Below are 19,665 nucleotides of genomic sequence, written 5' to 3' on the forward strand. Positions count from 1 at the left end.
AATAACGGGCTGTTAATTAGTACCTAAATGAACATGTATTAAAAAGATATTAAAAGAGCAAAGCGATAAAAGGGCAAACAGCGCAGATATACAATTGCGACACAACCACCGCTCACACCAACTCCAACTGCCGGCTTCTCAGTCGCGTGGGGCCACGTCTCCTTGACAATTCGTTACAGCGAAACAACATAGAAATGCGTTATGGCGTCATGGGATGGTGCCAAAATAAAACTTTAAGAAAATAATTATTGCTTTTTTCCTTAACCTTTCTCGCACATCCAAGAAGCCCTTACTCCTCTGCATCTGAAGAAAGCAAAGCTGATGTTTTTCTATTCAAGATATCCAAGTACCAACACACTTAAACGAATCTTCAGTGATGTAAAGGTAAATGAAATAAAACATACGAAAATTGTACCGTTATATTGCTATCGAACAAATCATCAAAAATACTCTTGCCTGATAAGCTTTGATTCTGTGGTTCCATACCTTTATCAACGGACTCCTCACTTTACATTTGAAAACATTTTTATTCCTCCCCAATAAAAAAACAGTTCATGATAAATCATACAAAGATGGTTCAAAGTTGGGTCTTTCACCAACTTTACACGTTATAAGCTAAAGCTAAAGTGTCTATTAACAAACCACATACAAATTAAAATACATATTTCATCTTAATTTCATCCCCTGTTGGGAACCACTGTTGAAACATATGAATAAGAATATACATTTTCGATATTTGTATCGCCAGATAAAACAATCCTAAAATTACTTTATTTACGATACTCTTGTCTGGCCATCACGTGACAAATGTTTATCAACTCGTGACGTCATAGTTATGACGCAGCATGAAATAAAAATATACAAGTTATATGTTTAATAAGTTGTCCAAAATTTTTTTTTACCTGGTTATTACGTCATAATTATGCCTCTTTATGACGTCACAGTTTACACGGGCCACCACCTCCCAGCTGATCAAGTGGTTCAGCAACTTTCGCGAGTTCTTCTATATCCAAGTGGAGAAGTTCGCCAGGCAAGCGCTTAGCGACGGAATCATTGAACCGAATCAACTGCAAGTATCACGTGACAGCGAAGTGTACCGCGTTCTCAATCTGCATTACAACAAGAACGAGGATTTTGTGGTAAGTAAAATTCCCACTTGACTGACATACAGGTTGTGTTTCTAAGATTTGTGCCTATTTCGAAAGACTGTTGTCTTAATTTTTTGGAAAAAGTCCTTACTTGTTGACTGGTTTGGTTGGAAAGGCTATTTCTGCTGTAAATGATAACGAAAAATTTTGGTATCGCATTTTGCACCAACATTTAGGAATTTTTTCCAAGGCAATTGGGGTCGTCAATATTGTATTTAAATGCAATTTATTGCTGTGGTACGTTAGTAATGTAAAATAGCATAATACTGTACATGTACAAATAATTGTAAAAATATAATATGTGTTTTCTAAATTTTATTATTTAGATATATGTTTCTTAAACAATGTAGAATTTTAATTAATTCGGCTTCAAATTTCACATAATGGTTCAAGAACGTTTGGTCTTAAATGTCTTTGAAAAACACACCATATTCAAAGGGATGAAATACAAAGAATCTTTGACAACAACCCTGTTTCTGTTTGATAAAATTTTTTCAGTCGAATTTGGTTGTATTTTTATCAATTAATTTTCGTTGAAGTGAAATCCGACCTTGGCACAGCAAACAACAAGGCCTTGCATTTGATAAAGTTTCTACCTACAATGATATGACAAATTATGGACAAATGAACGACAATAGTGACATTAATATTAGAAAGCAGTAAGACACTTCCTATATCACCCATCAAAAACATCCTTTCCCAATGCTACCGTCATTGCAACACCACTCAATCGTGTTCTGCCTTAATCTAACGAACTAGACCTAGTACTTGAAAGGAATATGATGTATGACCAATTGTTTTGACAACTTTCCTCATTGAACTAGCGGCATTGTGTAGTTTTTTACTTGGCCTGGCAGGACTACATTCAATCACGGTGCCTATGGAGGTACTCCGTCTTTCAGTTGGTTCATTGTCGACATGTATTTTGACACCGAGTACACCGCCTTGCTTACAGGAAGCGCCGAATTTGACAGAGCATCAACAGACAAGGTTTAGGACTAACAAAGTACCTGTCTGCTCTGTTCCTATTGCGGATTTGATTAAAAATGCCCAAAGCTTAACATGCTATAAAGGTTTTATGTTAACAGCGACTTTTAAAACATATGCACTACGATGTATTTCTTAAGGCGTGTTTTGTTTTGATCAAGTTTATTGATGTACATATGTCTCTGAAAATATTTGCGCTAGACTGTAACGTCACCGGTTAATGATGACGTCATTTACGTACGAAGCGCATGTTACCCTATACCTTTTGTGAAAAAGGGCTTTGTACTTTTAAATGAAAAATAGAAAACCGCGAAAAAGTTAAATAGAGAATGTCATTAAAATCTGCCACTTTGTCGTTGAGTCATTTAATGACAAATAAACAACATACTGGAAGTTTACATTTTATTGCCCTGCTTCCTTTCTAAGACTGTCGTCAAAATATTAATCCTGTTTCTGAAATACAAACTGATTAACTAGTATGTTTTGCCACTAGGAGCGCTAGTGAGTCACTAAAATTAAGTACTCAAGTATTACAGAATCTAAATTTACAATCAAAGTTTACTATCTATATGTATTGGTGCTATAAAAAAAATTACAAAAACTTTGGGGTTTATATATATATATTTGGATGTTTGTTTAGGTGCCACCCGAATTTGACAATGCCATACATCGGAGTTTGCAGGAATTCTTCGTGGCGATACAACGCGGTAAAGACCGCGAAAGCTCGTGGAAAAAGTCGATCTACAAAGTAATATGCAAGTTTGATCAGCCAGTTCCAGATGCGTTCAAGTCTCCACATTTTCCACCCTAAATAGGACAATTGCTTCCTCCATAAACTTTTAGCATAAAATGTAAATTTTACGCAGTCATTTGAATGCTAGAAGCAGCTCAGAGAGCAATTGCGTCTAAAACCAAAGTTCAAATGTAATAAACTAATCATAAAAAGTTAAGGGCCTTAAAGTTGTATTTTGGCAGCGTTTTTAAAATGACTGCTGGCCTTTAACTAAAAACCAAATCTTTGTCATACATTTGTGTAAAAAAAATTAGCAAAAATTGCCATAAACGCTTCACCCTAATAAAGGGTATAAAATAAATCTTCGCAAAGATTTTGCCATTGTGGTTAAGCCACCCATGTAATTCACACATTGGTGTTGGTTTTCAATGTCCCTATTTCAAATTTGCATTCAACATTTTAGGCACTTTCACCTTAGTAACATCAAATCACAATAACCCGCCACTGTCGTGTCTCTTTGTTAGTTTACTTTGATAAATCTTTGCACTTTTGTTATTTTTTACCGCCCCCTGTCCATTCTTTTGCTTTTTCTATGCATTTGATGTAAAGTTCCAGTCACTTCATCAAGTGACCCCATTCGAAAGAAGCTTAGAGCATGTCGCTACGACTTTGTCAAGTTCCTCTTTTCATCGTTGCTGTGTTTCTTTTGTGAACAAAGTTCCACCTTTTCAACAAGCCAATCCGACGGCGAAACCGTATTTTCCACTTTCATGCAATTTGTTTCGTTGTTTATGCAAGTTTCGCCTCTGTACAGTTTTTGTTAATAAACCACACAACTGTTATCCGTTGCTTTTAGCGAGAATTGAACTTCGAACACTTGCAAGTGTGTCGAGCGCCCCGGACCATTCGGCCAAATGCTTGTCCTTTTCAATCTGTTCCAAATAGTCACTTATCAAATAAATCCTGATGAGAAATGTAAGAGTTGTAAACGGGCCTGAAATTCCTGCCCGAAACTGAATCGTTTTGGGGACAGCCCGTTAAAGCCCGAAAGTTTTATTGACAAGCCTGTACATTGAATCCCCAGAGAAGACCAAGCAACATACACGATAAACAATTGGTCTTAAACAAGATGTGTTAGGGCTGTTTGACATGAGGTCAGGTCCAGCAAAGGCTGCTTAGCTTGTTAAATTTACTGACACAGAGCGAAAGTCTTAAGTCCATACCCGGCTTGCAACTCTGGTTTGTCACTAAACCGCTTAATACACTTTATTACGTATATCAATTACCCATTGGTTTATATTACAACCCAGGGCTGGTGAGATTTGAATCCTAACCTTTGCAGTCATCCAAAGCACGAAGTGAATTGTAATTTATTTACGGAGGCAAAAACATTCCGACACACGGTGGGACTCACGCATACGTCATAATTAGATCTATGAAAAAAAGAGAAAATCTACAGAAACGAGTTTCACTTGACATACATGAAAAACTTGGGAAACACTGAAAACGGCGGTGACGTAAATTCGTTAAATGACACATCACAATGACGTCATAAAACAAAAAAGTTTTATTTTGAAGCGTCAAATTAGGAATTTAACAATAAAAGAGCACCTATAGTTAAGTTTATGTGTTATTTTCACAACGGTGTAAGGTAGCATTTCAACTAAAAGAGCAAGATTAAAGTGAATTAAATTCCAAATTTGCTATTAGTTATAAAATGAAAAAAACAACAACAAATTTTTAAAACTGGTAGAAACGTTTACAGCTTCAAATACAAAAACGATTTTTTCTACCGTACGAAAACAAGTTTTATGCGAATGTGTTGGCGTTCATTACTAAACCTAAAACAGTGTATGTACGAAATATATGAGATGTGCACTTGTATTCAAACACATTTTTTACAACGGGTTACGAGCTTGCGCCGTTTGGACAATTGTTTCAAACATAGTACAATATTTTTGCCACAAAATTCTGGTTCAGAAGCCGATTTTCAAAGCTAAAATTTTTAGAAAAATCATTTAGAACAGGTATTTCGTACCCTAATATCCGAAATGCAAAATGGGACATTTTTGAGATTTTTTTGCAATACTATTCCATGAAAGCAAACCTTTTATTCGACAACAAAAATTAAACTTGATTTTTTTATAATTATGCCTTTTCGATTTTTAATAAAGGGGGTGCAAAACTCATTAGGGCAAAAAAAAATTACGTGCGATTGAGAGACCATAAATTTATGAAATGTTACCATAAAACGGTTGCAAACCACTAAAAATACGTATGCCCGTCAAACTGAAACAGCACTTCCATCTTATGCGTTGAGGAGTGAGTAATTACAAGTGCATTATGTAAAACAATACCCAAAAATCGGGGTGCATTAAGTAAAAGATTATTTAAAAATCGGGATTACGGGTAAAAACTCATTATCCAAAAGGGGAGGGGTGTGCAAAGAACGTAAGTGTAATGAAAAGCGCGTCGCGTGTTCAACATAAATAAGTACAAAAATACTTTAACATTTTTAACCGATTCTTAGTAAAACCAGCAATAAAATCTAGTACGTACAAAACAAAAACGGCTGCACTGCGTTAACCACAGCAGCGTTTCCCGATGATAAAATTTCGAAAAAAGTTTTGGGAAACACTGGGTTTCGAAACCTTTGCGCCAAAAATGCATAGAAGCCAGGCAACGTGTCCCGGCTGCTGCTGTATAACCGCGACAGCAGAACACAGTGAAACGTTTCAAGTGTTGTGTGCGTAACATGCTTCGAGCTTAAGGGGTTGTTATGGACGTCATCACGTGCAGTAGTGACGTCACGTGCACAGAGTGAGCGCATGCATGCGAAACATGTTTCCACTTTTATTTGTTGTTTTCGCGCGAACCGTCGCCCGGGCGACAAACTTCACCGCCGGACGGGTCACGTGCGGATCGCCATGGCAACAACAACGCGTCACGTCGCCGCGCTATAATCTCGAAGCAGACTGGGAGCCGCGCTGTGTGTAGAACAGCACGTACGCCTCCTTGGTGCAGATCATAGACGACGACGAGGAATTCACCCTGCGACAAAACAGTGACGTAATTACTGCGTCAGAGTTATGACGTCAATATCGCACGCAGCTTTCGGCAGTTGAGGGAAACAAAAAGAAGCATATAACTAAATCTAAAAAATGCATAACCCCGATTACTGTGTGGCCAAAGGTTTGCATCAAAGTGACGTCACGGATCTAATTCTAATGCGTCACTGTGACGTGAATTCGACCAAGAAAAATCAAGAATTTTACCTTACCACATTACATTAGTTTTAAGACACAGTATTGACGCTTTGCTGATGCTGATACGAAAGATTAAGTTACCAGAAGTTCAGCTTATGTGGTATCACATTACGTTATTCATCGTAAAATACCAAGGTCCACAGAACCATTGTTCCGATCACTTACTGTGAATCATTGTATTCGAACCATTGTTTCGTTTCAGGGTTGCAGCAGTGCGCCGTATAGTGGCCGCCGTAACATGAACCGCAGTGATTTGACACCGCATAAAGATCGTACACGGCCGAATCCCCATCTGGTAAAACAGGATGACTTAAGTATGACGTAATAATGCAGAAAATGGGTTTAATATGAAGGTAAAAAAATTGATGATAATTTTTTCTTGGAAACAAAACTGAAGAATTTAGTTGAAAATGTATCTGCATTCCGCCTCAATAAGAGGAGCAAAGGTAGAAAGAAAGAGAAAAGTGAGAGAATAAAAAGAGGAGGGCATAAAGATAAAGAAATAAAACGAGCAAAATTGAGGATGAAACGAGAAAGCAAGAGAATAAAAAGAGAAATGGAATAAAAACGTGAGTGGAAAGAGAAAGAAAACTAGGATAAAAGGACAATTTCGATACAATCTTTTTGGCGCGGAAAAAACCTTGTTTATTGTGCACTTCAAACAACAGAAGTTTAAAAAACTTACTTTCACACTGGTCACTTGCATAATTCCGCAGATCAAGTCCCTTCGATGGAAACTTAACGTGGTTGGTAAGCTTCTGTCGATATCTGCTACCTTCGTTGAACCGTTTTAGGTCTAAGAGGAGGTCAAAAGGTCAAGGATGACGTACCAGAGATACAAAAACTGCAAGCTAGATTGTTATGCTAGAAATTCTATTGTATTAAAACTTTTGGTGATACATAAATTCTAAACAATTCTCCCTTATAAGGGTCTGTGAATATTCTGTTTGCAATATCAAGTAACTAAAACAACGCTTTAAAAGTTTTCATTAAGCATTGCATTCACAATAACCGTTTGTGCTTCAAAATGCTGAATTAAATTGCTATTAAACTAAAATATATTTCCATATACAATACAACGTTCTATATGTTTGGTATATGCACACCAGGAGCAAAAGTGGCATTATAGGGACTTCCTAAATAAATAATGGTCACAATTTTTGAAGGTGTGAAATTCGTTGACTAATCACAAATCTCCACTTGATGACTGAAACCCCAATCAATCATGCATTTCCGAATTCCCTTAAACTTCTCACATGGCAATATATCAATCACACTATCATGGCCCTGGGGTTAGGAAATATGGATGAGAGATGCGACAATGGAGTTTTGTGGTCAAATTACTAGGATGAGAGGAAGTTCAAACGTTAAATCATAACTCGATGTGATTGATTTAGTGGAGTTAGTCGGGTTTAAAGTTTCAGGGTTTAAAACTAGGTTTAGTCGTATCCATATCCTAGTCAGGGTTGCCATAGACATGGACCCCAAAATAAGGAAAACCGAAAGGTAAAATTTTCATACGAAACGAAACAAAACGTTTTCAAACAAATCTTAGCATTTATACAAGCCTTATTTTTGACCAGAACCAATCTGTTCTGGCAACTGCTTGTGCGTAGACGATACTTTGTGCATCTCACGACAGCTTAGGTCTAGGTTTACCTTTAATTGTTCCAGGGATTTTACTGTCATTTCACTACGTTTGTTACTTGTAATTTTTGAAAATAAGACAAAATAAGGACCCAGATCAAAAATAAGGGGATTTCTTAGAAATAGGTGCAATAAACTTTACTAAGACATTGTCTTTCAAAAAAAGGTCAAATCTTAGAAATAAGGCGGTATGGCAACTCTGTCTATATGTCTAAGGTAACAACAATGAAATATTTTGCTTTTTTTCTTCAACATAAGCTTGGTATATAAACAGATCACTATACATGGATCTATTCATAAATTTAATCACTGATGATGGCATGAACATTTGCCGAAGCATTTGAATAATTAAGCTGTCGCTTTTTACGTCTATTTTGGCCGTTATATTCGTCACATAAAACGACGTTTTTTTTTCTAAGTGCATTCTTGGTTGCATTTCTAAAGCGTATCCTTATAGCTAGTTAATCTTAACCGACTTAAACCGACACCCAAAAGGATACGAATAACAAGGATCTTCGGAAATTTGTGAATGAGAAGTTTTTTCTCCATCTTTCGACGCGTCTTGCATTCTTCGCAAGTCTGAAAATAAGTTGAAATTTATAACTAACATGTACTAAGAAAAACGCCAAAAAATTGTGAGTGCTTCAATGCTTATATCCAATTTTCAATTACAACATTTTCTTGTAACCTGGTTTGGATAACATCAAATGATCTTAGCGCAAAGTTACTAGAAACAATTATTGTGCAAACTTATTAAAAGTCGTAACCAATTTTAAGTTTAAGTGATATTGGTGTTAAGGTGTTTTTACGGTGTAGCTGCAAGTGCGTTCGGCTATCATCCACCTATTGCGCCTTTCACTATTTTGCGCACCACGCTTTAATATTGTCCAGTAATTTCCAGCTTGGTGATGTTTTATTGATATTGTGCCGCTATGTTGTCTTTCACCAAGCAAAATAAACTCAACTCATCTCAACTCAAGTGGCTACTTGAAATTGCAACCTGAGGGTTTCGATTTTGACTTTCACACTCAAAAAAAGATTAAAAACGAAAATCCGACTGTTATCAAGAATCAGTTCCCGATACCGCCCCAAAACCCGAAAATGTAACAGTTTTCTCGCAGTCAAAAAAGCAAAAACGGGAAATATAAAAGCAAATGCAGTGTTGCTCTTGGCGTTTGAGCATAATATTTTACACTAACTCGTACCGGTTTCTCGTCTCTGTCGAGGGTTTCCTTTTTCGTGAAAGTATTTAAACAATCAGTAACCGCTGTTGATTCGCTCGAGTACGAATGCTGTTAAAAAACAACAAAACAAATTAGGGATTTTTTCACATAATACATTTTCACAGCAAATTCGTTTATTGCAATTTAAGTTCAAAAATATCAGAAAGTCTGTTTTTCTTGTGGTTGAACAAATAATGTTGACAAAATTAAGTTTTCAAAAGCAAAATAGTTGAAACTCGTGATGCACCGAGGTTTCGGTTGGCCGGAACATTTCGGCCGAATACGCTGTTTTCCCATTAAATTTGTGATTGTATAGAATTAATACCCCTGCATGAAATAAATATCTAATCATTCTAGCCATTACGAAACATCATAAATCAACAATTGTTGTATCTATATAATACGAGCCAAGTGGCCTGCACAATATTACATCATTGTAAAAGTGATTTTGGTTTGTCATAATTGAGTTCATTCGCATCAACAACACAAGGTTCAGTTGAAAATATCCCCCAGAAAGGCAATGTTAGGTTGGGTCTGAATAGGCCAAATATTCGGTTTCGGCCCGAACCTTTTTAGGCGAGTTCGGTGCATCACTAGTTGAAACATCTTCAACAGAATGTGTTTACTACTAAAAGTCTTAACTTAACAATAACACACAAAACTAGCAACCAACCTTGGAAAGAGGAAGTGAAAGGTCCCAGAACGGGTCAAAGGTCAATGAAACATGGCCACATTCGAGGCATTTCAGAGAAGATTCAAGCTGACCCACGAAAAGGTCGTAAACGAAGCTCCTGTCTCTAGTGGCGTACCATTGCCACGTCTTTCTAGCTTTTTCCTTAGCACTAAACAAAACAAAAAAGTTACCGTTAGTGTTTTTTTCATATTCATAGTTATTGAACGGATACACATTGCAGTTTGGGATTCATAATGCAGTTAAACAGAATATCCCAATAATCAGATTTTTTTATACAATTCTTTTCCAGTACTCAAGTTTCACTATTACAGTTAATCTCTTGCTGCATAAGTTTATTAGGCCCAGATTTGAAGACTGTGAACTCCTTGAAACAGTTAGCCATATTGCATGTGCATACAACACAGAATAACAATATATGCTGCAAAATAATTCTATTATAATGGTTTACTAGATAAATTTTCCACAATTGGTGTAACTGCTCATACACTATACCAGTTTAGTTTATGCGATACAATTAACAAGACAATTTATGGCTATTTTTATGGAACATCCATGCGAATATACTATTATTCAGCAGTTTTGTTACCACCCAGGCTTCTAACATGCAGAGATTGTAACTACCACAGCCTAAAAAATGGTTCAACATTTTTTATGAGACAAATATCTTAAACACAACATTTTTTATATTTTTCCTGCTAGATTTTTTTGTCAAATTAACAAGTTAGAAAGAGTATTATCGTATTTTTGTTGCAATTTTTGGGCTTTACAGTACACCCAAAAAGTTAACATGCAATGATACAAAAATCAGCAAATATGTCACTTTCACTTTGTATTTGCTGTTTAGTAGTATTAATTTAGCAATGTATTTACTTGAATATAATTGGCCTGCCAAGTGGAAAACTAGCTGCTTTTCTGTAATTTAAACAAACAATTAGCTATTTGTTATAACAAAGTTATAGGTCTCTAAACCAACCAGGCATGTTTAACAAAAAACAACTAATTTCATGATATTTAGGCATCTGACCAGTTGGTTACCCTTAGTATTTGACTTACAATTAAAGTTGGCTAAAAATGTTATTTTTTGCTATTTTCATTGGTTACATTCCTACCTTAGTCTTGCCATGTTAGGAATTGCTTCTTTTGATCGCTGTTTAATCTGGTTAATATCTTCATGCAATCCTTCAAGTAGAAATCGAAGAAACTCTTGACTGTCTTGTTGTCTGTATTAAACAATCCAAAAATGAATGTGTTACACAAAATAAATATTTTTTGATTCACACACAAAAATTCAATGGATTTTTCAAATCTTGCACAAAAATACAACATGGATCTTCTTTAGACAAAAGTTATTCATTTTTGCAAAACTTACCCCAAGAACGAATTAAAAAATTAAAACATTTTAAATCACTTACTCATAGCCCATGAATCGTGGGGAGAACTTCTGAATTTGTGATTTGAAATTGTTTGGGCTAATGGACATGGATTTGCCTTTCCATAAATCCTGAATTAATTCTGCAAAGGCTGTCGACAAAGAATATAAAGTTAAAAACAGAGTGAACAACTAGACTGTAACACACAAAAATGGTTGTGCAAATAGTGGTAACAACTGTGATACAGGGGTGCTAATGAGTAATTGAAACACTAATTAGCCCCTCACATGCAAACATTAGCAAGTCTGCGTTAATCTGCCTTAGCAAGGTAATATAAATTTATTTTGTTTGCTTCCGAATTGATAACTGAAATGTTTGTTTACAAAACAAGACCATCAAAATTAATGAGGATTGTTATCATAAAATGTTCACACTACATTAGTAACACAAATGTAAGCAAAACAAGACAACTAGTAGATTTCTAGTTTTTTTGTTACTGTCCCTAGTAGAGATAAACTGATATGGTTCTTTTACGGCCAATACCGATTATTATTAGTCATTTAGTTGGTAACTGATACAGTTAAAGACAATTTTTGATTTGCGGTAAAATGGACATTTTTAATTGTAACCAAAAGGTTGTCTGACAGAGTAACTAAAATTTGTAGTTCTAAGATCATGCTTTGGTATATGTATATATTAGTGATGCACAGAACCTGCCTCAAATGGTTCGGGCCGAAAGGCCACAAGGCCTAAACCTAAAATCCCTGTTTCTATGGATGTTTTTAACTGAACCTTGTGTTGTTGATGTGAGTTTTATGGCAAACCAAAATCACTTTCACAATGCAGAAGCTTTACTTTACTTGTAATATTTTGCAGACAACATGGCTCATATTTTATAGATACAGCAATTAGTTAATTTATAATGCTATGGATTGGTGAAAAAAGTTTGGGCATTATTTCCATGCAATCAAAAAGAAGCCAAAACATCAGAAAACAGCATATTCGGCTGAAATGTTTTGTCCAACCGAAACTTTGGTGCATCACTAGTATATAACATATCAATAAAAGCGAACATAACTGTGTAAAAGTACAACTAACGAAAGCCACATAAGACCATCACTTTTGATAGCGATTGGCCTTGATACTGATCAGTGAACAATGTTCAAGGCAGGAACACAGTTGTGTCAGCAAACTTGACATAGCGAGGCTGATAATTGGTCTATCCCTAGTCCCTAGCGCAGTAATTTCTGAATTTATGGGCTACTCATGCATCAATTGGAGTTTGTGTACAGAGTTCATGCGCCACCTAGACCTAATGCATTTACAGACCACTTATATTCAAAAAACAGGCTAGACAACTAAATACAGAACTCTATGCTGGTCATAAACTTGTGGTATGCCAATAAAAGTAGTTGCAACACAGGAATGCAAAATGCCTAGTCCAAAAGTCCATGCTAAATATGTAATTAAACGCTTGGCAACTAAATATTACCTAAATGGTCATGGCGTACCACTAGTGCAGGGGTGGGCAACCTGCAGCCCACATGCGCCCCTACTTTAAAGGTTGTGCGGCCCGCAGAGACTCTTGGATTTCAAAAGTACTGGCAAACGAGTCCACTTATTGCATATTTTTGAGCTGATAATGCGCCTTATAGTTTTTAGTTTTTTTTTAGTTTTTTTCTAGTTTTCTGCGACCTCTGGCAAAATGTGGCTAGAATCAAATAAGAATTATACTTGTAATTTAACATATTTAGTAAGCAACAAAGCAAAATCACTTTGTGTTATACACAGGTGCGGCCCGCGATCCAACTTTGACATTTGTAATTGGCCTCACAGAAACAAAGGTTGCCCACCCCTGCACTAGTGGTACATATTTGGAAACTACTACCCTAAAAGGGCCGCGACTGAACACATTAAAATAGTATGCCTTTTTTTCAACACCATCAATTAGGTACTAACCAGTCATTAGTTTTCCTTTCATTGGTGACTTTTCCCTGTTCAAATCTGTTTCGTATTTCGAGGTTAAGCAGTAATCACGTAATGGTTGAGTGTTGGACAAACACTGGAGGATTGAGTTCATGAAACACTGCAATACAAGGTTACAATCCAATGAAATTTTTGCACACAAGTAGTACTTTTATTTATTTCATAGTAATACAACAAGTTTAGGGGCAATAGGAGCAGTGGATTCCAACCAGGATTTTAAAACTTGAGGGAAGAAATTTACTTTACTTTTTACATGTGGTTTGTAAATAGACACTTAAGCTCTGGGAATATAACCTGTAAAGTTGATAAACGACCCAATTTGAATTCATCTTTTTATGGTTTAGCATTTACTTTGTAGTCAATTGGAGAGGAATGTTTTAAATTGTTAAAGGGGGAATTAGTCTAAATAGGCTGGGAACTACTGATTTAGAGGTTCAACATTTTTATTTTAAACCTTAAAAAGCTTTATAATCTCATTAAGATAAGTGCACAAATAGGTTAAATGTCTTTGAGTATACATATACCATACAAATGTCGTGAATTCAACACATCAAAATCCACGAAGGAAAACAAAAACTGAATCATTATTGAATCACTACTTACAGTATTGCCAATGTTGCGCAGACCAGTGTTGCCACTGCCAATGTCACTGTGTGATGAACCCTAAAAAACAACAACAATATCATTAAATTTAGGTTTTATAACAAGATATCCACAACACATGTATGTGGCCAACCATATTTATGCTGCCATGTTCATTAAGTAACATTCCTAAGCATATAAACTTGGCTACATTGCACATTAACACAAAGTACATGCAAAATTTAGCCGTTGCAATGTGACCAATGTCACACAAATGTCATTAATGAGGTGGAGGTTAAACCATATTTAAAGCTTAGTGAATATTTTTTATTAACGCTACAGCAGTAAATGTCTCAAGTCAAAACAAAACCTTTGTGTAAACTTTTACCGATTGTGTTTCCCAAATTTCAATGCCAAGCAAGTTAAGATGCAGATGTAGTTTTGAAGTCAGACCAGTTTTTATCATTCTGCCAGGTACATAACCCTATGTTTGCTAACACCAGGCAACCCTACAAGTTGTTATCAACGGAAAAAGTTACATTTCACTCCAGTCAGGAGAAGGGCATTAGCAACTTTAATTTAGTTTTCAAACAACAAAGTGCTTTTGACAGGCTTAAAAGCCATGCTGCACATATTGTTGTGGCATTGAACAGAATAGGTGAGGCAAGGTTTTTCGGCCTGTTACTCTCAACAAACTGGAGTGCTGTTGGATGGCTACACTAGCCAATACAACCTATCCCATATCACCAGCTGCACTGATGAGACCTAGGTTGAAACAGTGTGCACTTTTTGCAGCTTATTATTTATTGGATTGATGCTTTTACATAAAGTGTGTTTAAATGCTAAATTGAGCTTTTTTATATGCAAGCCTTTGCATGGCAGCAATCTTACTCAATTGTTTACTGCATGCTAACACTAACCAAGGCCATCTGCTTAATAAATCATGTATACCTTTGACAACACATTGGTATGTAAAAACATTGGCCAGTTATACAATTGTTACACACAGCCTATAGATAACATTGGTACAAAAGGGTCTGACAAAACAGAAAACACATATATGTCAAAATATTATCAAATATATATCAAATGTACCAGATTCAAAATTTGTTTTTAAGCTTGTTTTCTCATTTTATCTCCTAGACAAACACCAAACAAAATTTAAGCTAAACAAATCCTTTTCCACTTTTGATCTGTTTCACAATTAAAATACTGGTCTTGCCTATCACACAAGCCTCTCTACTCAAACCTGGTAATGAACAGTTGTCTTCAAATGTCTGGCAGTCCTCTCTCTGTGCAGACTAGAACTAGAGCATTGACCTAAATTTCTACTACATCTCCTACTCATTGTAAATCTCACATACTGCAATTGTAAACCTCCATAAACAGGCAGGATTTTTGCTCATAGGACTGAATGGCTGCACTGGGAATTGTTGCACAACAAAGTGACAGCTATGATGCGACAATGGCCATTATGACACCCATTCAGTGTTGATTTAAATGACTAATGGTCAAAGGAAGTAAATAAGTGGGCATTGAAACTGGTACTGGTGCCACAGTAATGAAAAATTGAAAACTTACATTATGTGTTCCATAGTCTATGTCTGCCGCTCGTTTGGGGCTTGTGGTTCTTGCAAAAGATGGCCTGTATTTTTCACTGTCATATGGAACTTTGTCAACTGAAACAAAAAGTGCAGATTTTAGTTAAAGCTTTTATCTGTCAAAAAATTCACAAAAATTAGTTCCAAAAGGTGTATCACATACTTCAATAGGGCAGTATAAAAAAAAACAATATTAAACAGTATGTGGTAAAACTTTGTAACATAAGCTAACCATTTTGTAAATCAATAAGCACAGGCTTACTGGACACGGGTTGTTATTGATTATATAATCCATTGGTGCAAATGCAAATGCATTTATCTTTGTGCAGAGCAGCACTTTGCAAACTAATTAAAACCAGAAAAACCTAAACATTGTTCCAAAATGGAAAATACATTGAAGTTTTTTGGCATAGTTTGGCCCCTGTAACGTCCAGTTAGTTTTTTTAAACATGAAACTATAAATTATCTAAAATATTCATTTACAGCAGTGGTTCTCAAACTTTTTTTGTTGCGACGCCTCTGGAAAAGTTTTCTGGACTTGAGATGCACCAGCAAACAAAAGTTATTAAGGAAACTGATTATTAAAGTGTCGTGACACACAGTTTGAGAACTATCGATTTACAGGATATATCATGTAACAATGCGCATTCAGGGATATGTAAATTCAAATAAATTATTACATTGTGCTGTATGGACCTCATATTTAAGTTAAGACCATAACAATAGTCAGACTGTAGCAGGCATTTTGACACTGTATGTAATAGTGGCAACAGCGTTTACATTGCGGTTAAAAGGTCAGTGGTTCAATGTTGTCTAACCAGTAACAATACTTGACAAGCCACTTATTATGCGCATGGCAAAAGAGTCAGTTTTATGACACAACTAATAGTCCAATAATAGTGGCCCTAATTTTCAAGTGTAATCACATGGTCATTTGTATCTTGGGGCATGCATCAAGCATTTTTTGGTTTTGAGAGTCATTAACTTTTAAATAACAAAAGTCTTATTCAATAATAAATACAAACTTAACCAAAATTTTCTAATTTGCTAGAGAATTATGCTTTGCCCTTACTTGTTATAGCTTCTTTCTTTGCAGTTACGCTGTTAAATGTATAGGATCTTGGCACATCACCTAAAACAAACATTTGCATTGCTTACTATTTTATCTAAGGCAATACTTGTTCATGACAAACAGGAACAGCTGTAGCTCATTCAAACATGAGACTAGTTTTAGACACTCTTAAACGTTACAGTGATTCTGATCATCTGCCTGAATTAAATTACATACAAGCATTCAGTTGTATGATAACAAGCACTAAAGTCAAGAATGTGTTAAAATAGATATATATTCTTGCTGTTGCCAAATCATATTATTTTCAGTGGAAACAACAGTTGCAAGCTTTTTATACCAATTTTTGTTAATTATCAGTTTAAAAACAACGGGGGCACAAAATGTCATGTTTTCGTAAATGGATTTGTCTTCGATTTCTGTTTCTTTGATACAAGATGAAGAACAACATAATCTATTTTATTGCTTATTCACTTGGACTTCTAACAATTTAGTGTGTGTGTTGCAAAAACAACTAAAGTTTATCCACATGCTATCTTAATGTTGTCATAAATCATAATATAGCAAGCCAATGACCTAACACAGTGGTTCCCAACCAGGGCCCATGGCCCCCCAGGGTGGCCACAAGCAGTGTTCCGGGAGGCCACGGACGTATATTCACAAGAAACACCCACTAAAAGTCATTTTCACATTAACTTTATTCCCGAATTTAATCGACTATTGCACATACTATTTGTTTGTAGTGAGGTTTATCACGCTCATTTACTCTATTAGACCTGTTTAAGGCCAAAATTAATACCGCATTCCAACACAAGATTGCTATCTACATTTTAAGAGGGCCACAGGTCCTACTTGGTAACTTGAAGGGGGCCACGAGGCCAAAAAGTTACTTTAAGGGGGGCATGGTCCACGAAAGGTTGGGAACCACTGACCTAACACAATGAATAAAATAATCGTCATGGGTTCATGCCCATAGAAAAACTCTATTTACATACTTGCTTGAGCCAATATGTCCGAAGAACTGCTTGATCTTCTCCCAGTCATTGGTGAACGCATGGAAGTTTTTCTTTCATATGATTTTAGTCCATTTGACCCACCAGTGGGCGAAATAGAACTGGATCGTGAAGAGCTGTCAAATGAACCCTTTCTGGCTCTTGTGGTTGGCCGAACTATTTGATCTGAGCTGCTTTGATATGAAGAAGCTTTGTATGAGCTAGGGTCCTACAAATAAAACAAAAAACATTTTTATATACCACACTGCAAGCTCTGGCTACAGAAATTATTTCAATTTTCTAAGTTAAGAGATAGCTTACTTTCATACCAAAGAGTTAAAAACAAAATACAGATAAAAACACACAAGTGAGTATCTCATTCTTACATATTTGCCAGTAGCAAATGACGTTGCAGTATAGCGACGATATGATGAACTAGACTGGGTCGTATCTCTGTGATGTCTGGAAAAACAATTAAAACAGAGTGATGGCTTTTACAAACAACAGCACAGCAACAAATGCGAGCAAATGAAATTTGATCACAGACCGCATGGTTTTGGCATTAAAAACAATTTAACAGAAATTTGTAGAGCTTTTCTGGCGACTTGATGCCGAAGTTTCACTGTTTCATTTAAAGTTTTTCATTACATAATAGTTTAGAGATGTAACGTAAACTTTTTTTTACTTACGTATATGATGAAACATCAGGCTTAGTTGGGAGGACTGATGTGTTTCTGCTGAATCAAAAAAATACAACAGCAACATCAAGACAATTATCAGTTAAACTTCAACAAAACATAAAACTTTATCCTTTGTAACACTCTAATAGAACATTACCTGTTTCGGGCAATATAATTTGCAGTCGGTCCATAAACATCATTATAAGAATTGTATTTGTAGGAGGAGCTTGTCTGATTGGCGTACTTCATTATTTCTTGTTGATTGGATAATCTACAACAATCCATAAATACAAGATTATTTTTTCATAACCTAAAAAGAAGTTTGAATAAAATCATTATCTACAAGTCCTCTGGTGGGTTTTATGAAGAATCTTTTTTTACCAAAATGAATAAAAATTACAGGTAAAACATCTGTTGGTATTACCTGTCATATTTAGAACTGTACATTACAAAACATAAGTTTTATTTCATCTCCAAATGAGGATTACATTACACAAATACAGCTGGAAATCATGGCACGGTTTGCAGCTTTCCAGATAGAAGTTGATCTGACTTCAATTTTTTATGTCATACAGTCAAACACTGTAGCACTCAATACATATATGTCACTTGGGTTTGTTTTGTAGCACCAGTATTACATTATTAACAAACATTTTACAAAACAAAACACCCCTAAACAATACATACTGATCAACTTTTACATCACAAGTTTACAACAATAGCACCCACTGTATACAATAGGCTTTATGGGGCATATGGTACAAAACATTCGAGTAAAAACTGACCAAATTCTTAAGTTTAAATAAAATTACGTAACAAATGATTAAAAAACTACGTACAGTTGCTAGGGAAACCCAGCTAAGCTAAAAAAATTCTTAAAAAATACGTAACAAATACAAAAGTATTTAATACATTTACATCCCACAGTTTACAATATAAAAAGGCATCAAGCAGTAAGTTTAGAAAATTGAAAACAATTTAATCGTTTACAACTAAAATAGCCACAATAGCTCAATGCAAACAACTGTTCCATTCCGAACCGGCTGCTCGCGACTGTTGAGGTCATTTGTATTATGACGTCACCTTCGGCTGACACTAGTTGACCCGGTCAACTGCCGACTTTACATTCACATTGGTTGAAACACTCCACAGGTGAGCGAATTTAAAAACGTCACCTGCTCGAACCTCGATAGTGGTGCATCAAAATGTGGTTTTGTTAAATGTGTTTCCTTCTGGAGAGAAGATTATTGTTTTGATAAGTCAGGTAAATCTGCATTTCACCTTAATTTTAACGTATTTGTCGTCGTGTTTTTTTGTTATCTGCTGCGTGCATGGTGCTTTGTTTACCAATTTGCCTGTTTCGGTTACCCAAAGGGGCAGTTTGTTTTTGTTTAAGACTTACGTTTTCAAGTTTTTCTTTTGGCTTCCTGATTGAATTCCCATCAGAAATGAGCAAGTTCTTAAATAAAACGCGTTTGAGTTGGTTAATTTGACCTCGGGTCGAATTTTTTGACTGTTATGTATGAACAGTCAACAGTATTTCTGCATTGTTTTGACTAACCCAATAATCTTACTACTTGACATATAGTTAGTTGGTTTGACGTGCTTTTATTACATATTGTCAAATTACTGTCCATCCAATATGCACTGTATTAAGTCAAATAAATGGAGACTTTAATAGTCTTGC

The 19,665-nt window shown here is 35.7% G+C and overlaps 2 protein-coding genes across 5 annotated transcripts; one reads left to right on the forward strand and one right to left on the reverse strand.

Moving 5' to 3' along the window:
* The first annotated feature begins 282 nt into the window (after positions 1-282).
* Positions 283-3,062, forward strand: LOC145215293 (prospero homeobox protein 1-like). Its single transcript, XM_080083985.1, has 3 exons — positions 283-384; positions 945-1,139; positions 2,776-3,062. The coding sequence occupies exons 1-3, from the start codon at positions 322-324 to the stop codon at positions 2,944-2,946; spliced, it is 429 nt and encodes a 142-aa protein (XP_079940111.1). The 5' UTR covers positions 283-321; the 3' UTR covers positions 2,947-3,062.
* Positions 3,063-4,222: 1,160 nt separating this feature from the next.
* Positions 4,223-18,677, reverse strand: LOC145215260 (ubiquitin carboxyl-terminal hydrolase 2-like). 4 transcript variants are annotated; one of them, XM_080083942.1, is made up of 18 exons: positions 18,403-18,677; positions 18,136-18,249; positions 17,988-18,035; positions 17,685-17,760; positions 17,302-17,527; positions 16,310-16,369; positions 15,218-15,315; positions 13,658-13,717; positions 13,028-13,154; positions 11,111-11,219; positions 10,808-10,918; positions 10,569-10,610; positions 9,678-9,846; positions 8,987-9,073; positions 8,282-8,360; positions 6,820-6,930; positions 6,300-6,426; positions 4,223-5,919 (listed from the first exon to the last, which is right to left on the reverse strand). In XM_080083942.1, the coding sequence occupies exons 1-18, from the start codon at positions 18,423-18,425 to the stop codon at positions 5,826-5,828; spliced, it is 1,761 nt and encodes a 586-aa protein (XP_079940068.1). In that variant the 5' UTR covers positions 18,426-18,677; the 3' UTR covers positions 4,223-5,825. The 4 variants fall into 4 exon arrangements, with proteins under 4 accessions (XP_079940068.1, XP_079940069.1, XP_079940072.1 ...); XM_080083943.1 differs by having other exon boundaries at positions 17,988-18,032; positions 18,403-18,676; XM_080083946.1 differs by lacking the exon at positions 16,310-16,369.
* Positions 18,678-19,665: the final 988 nt, after the last annotated feature.

This window comes from Phallusia mammillata, chromosome 2, assembly GCF_965637545.1.
Source record: "Phallusia mammillata chromosome 2, kaPhaMamm4.hap1.1, whole genome shotgun sequence".
Classification (NCBI taxonomy): Eukaryota; Metazoa; Chordata; class Ascidiacea; order Phlebobranchia; family Ascidiidae; genus Phallusia; species Phallusia mammillata.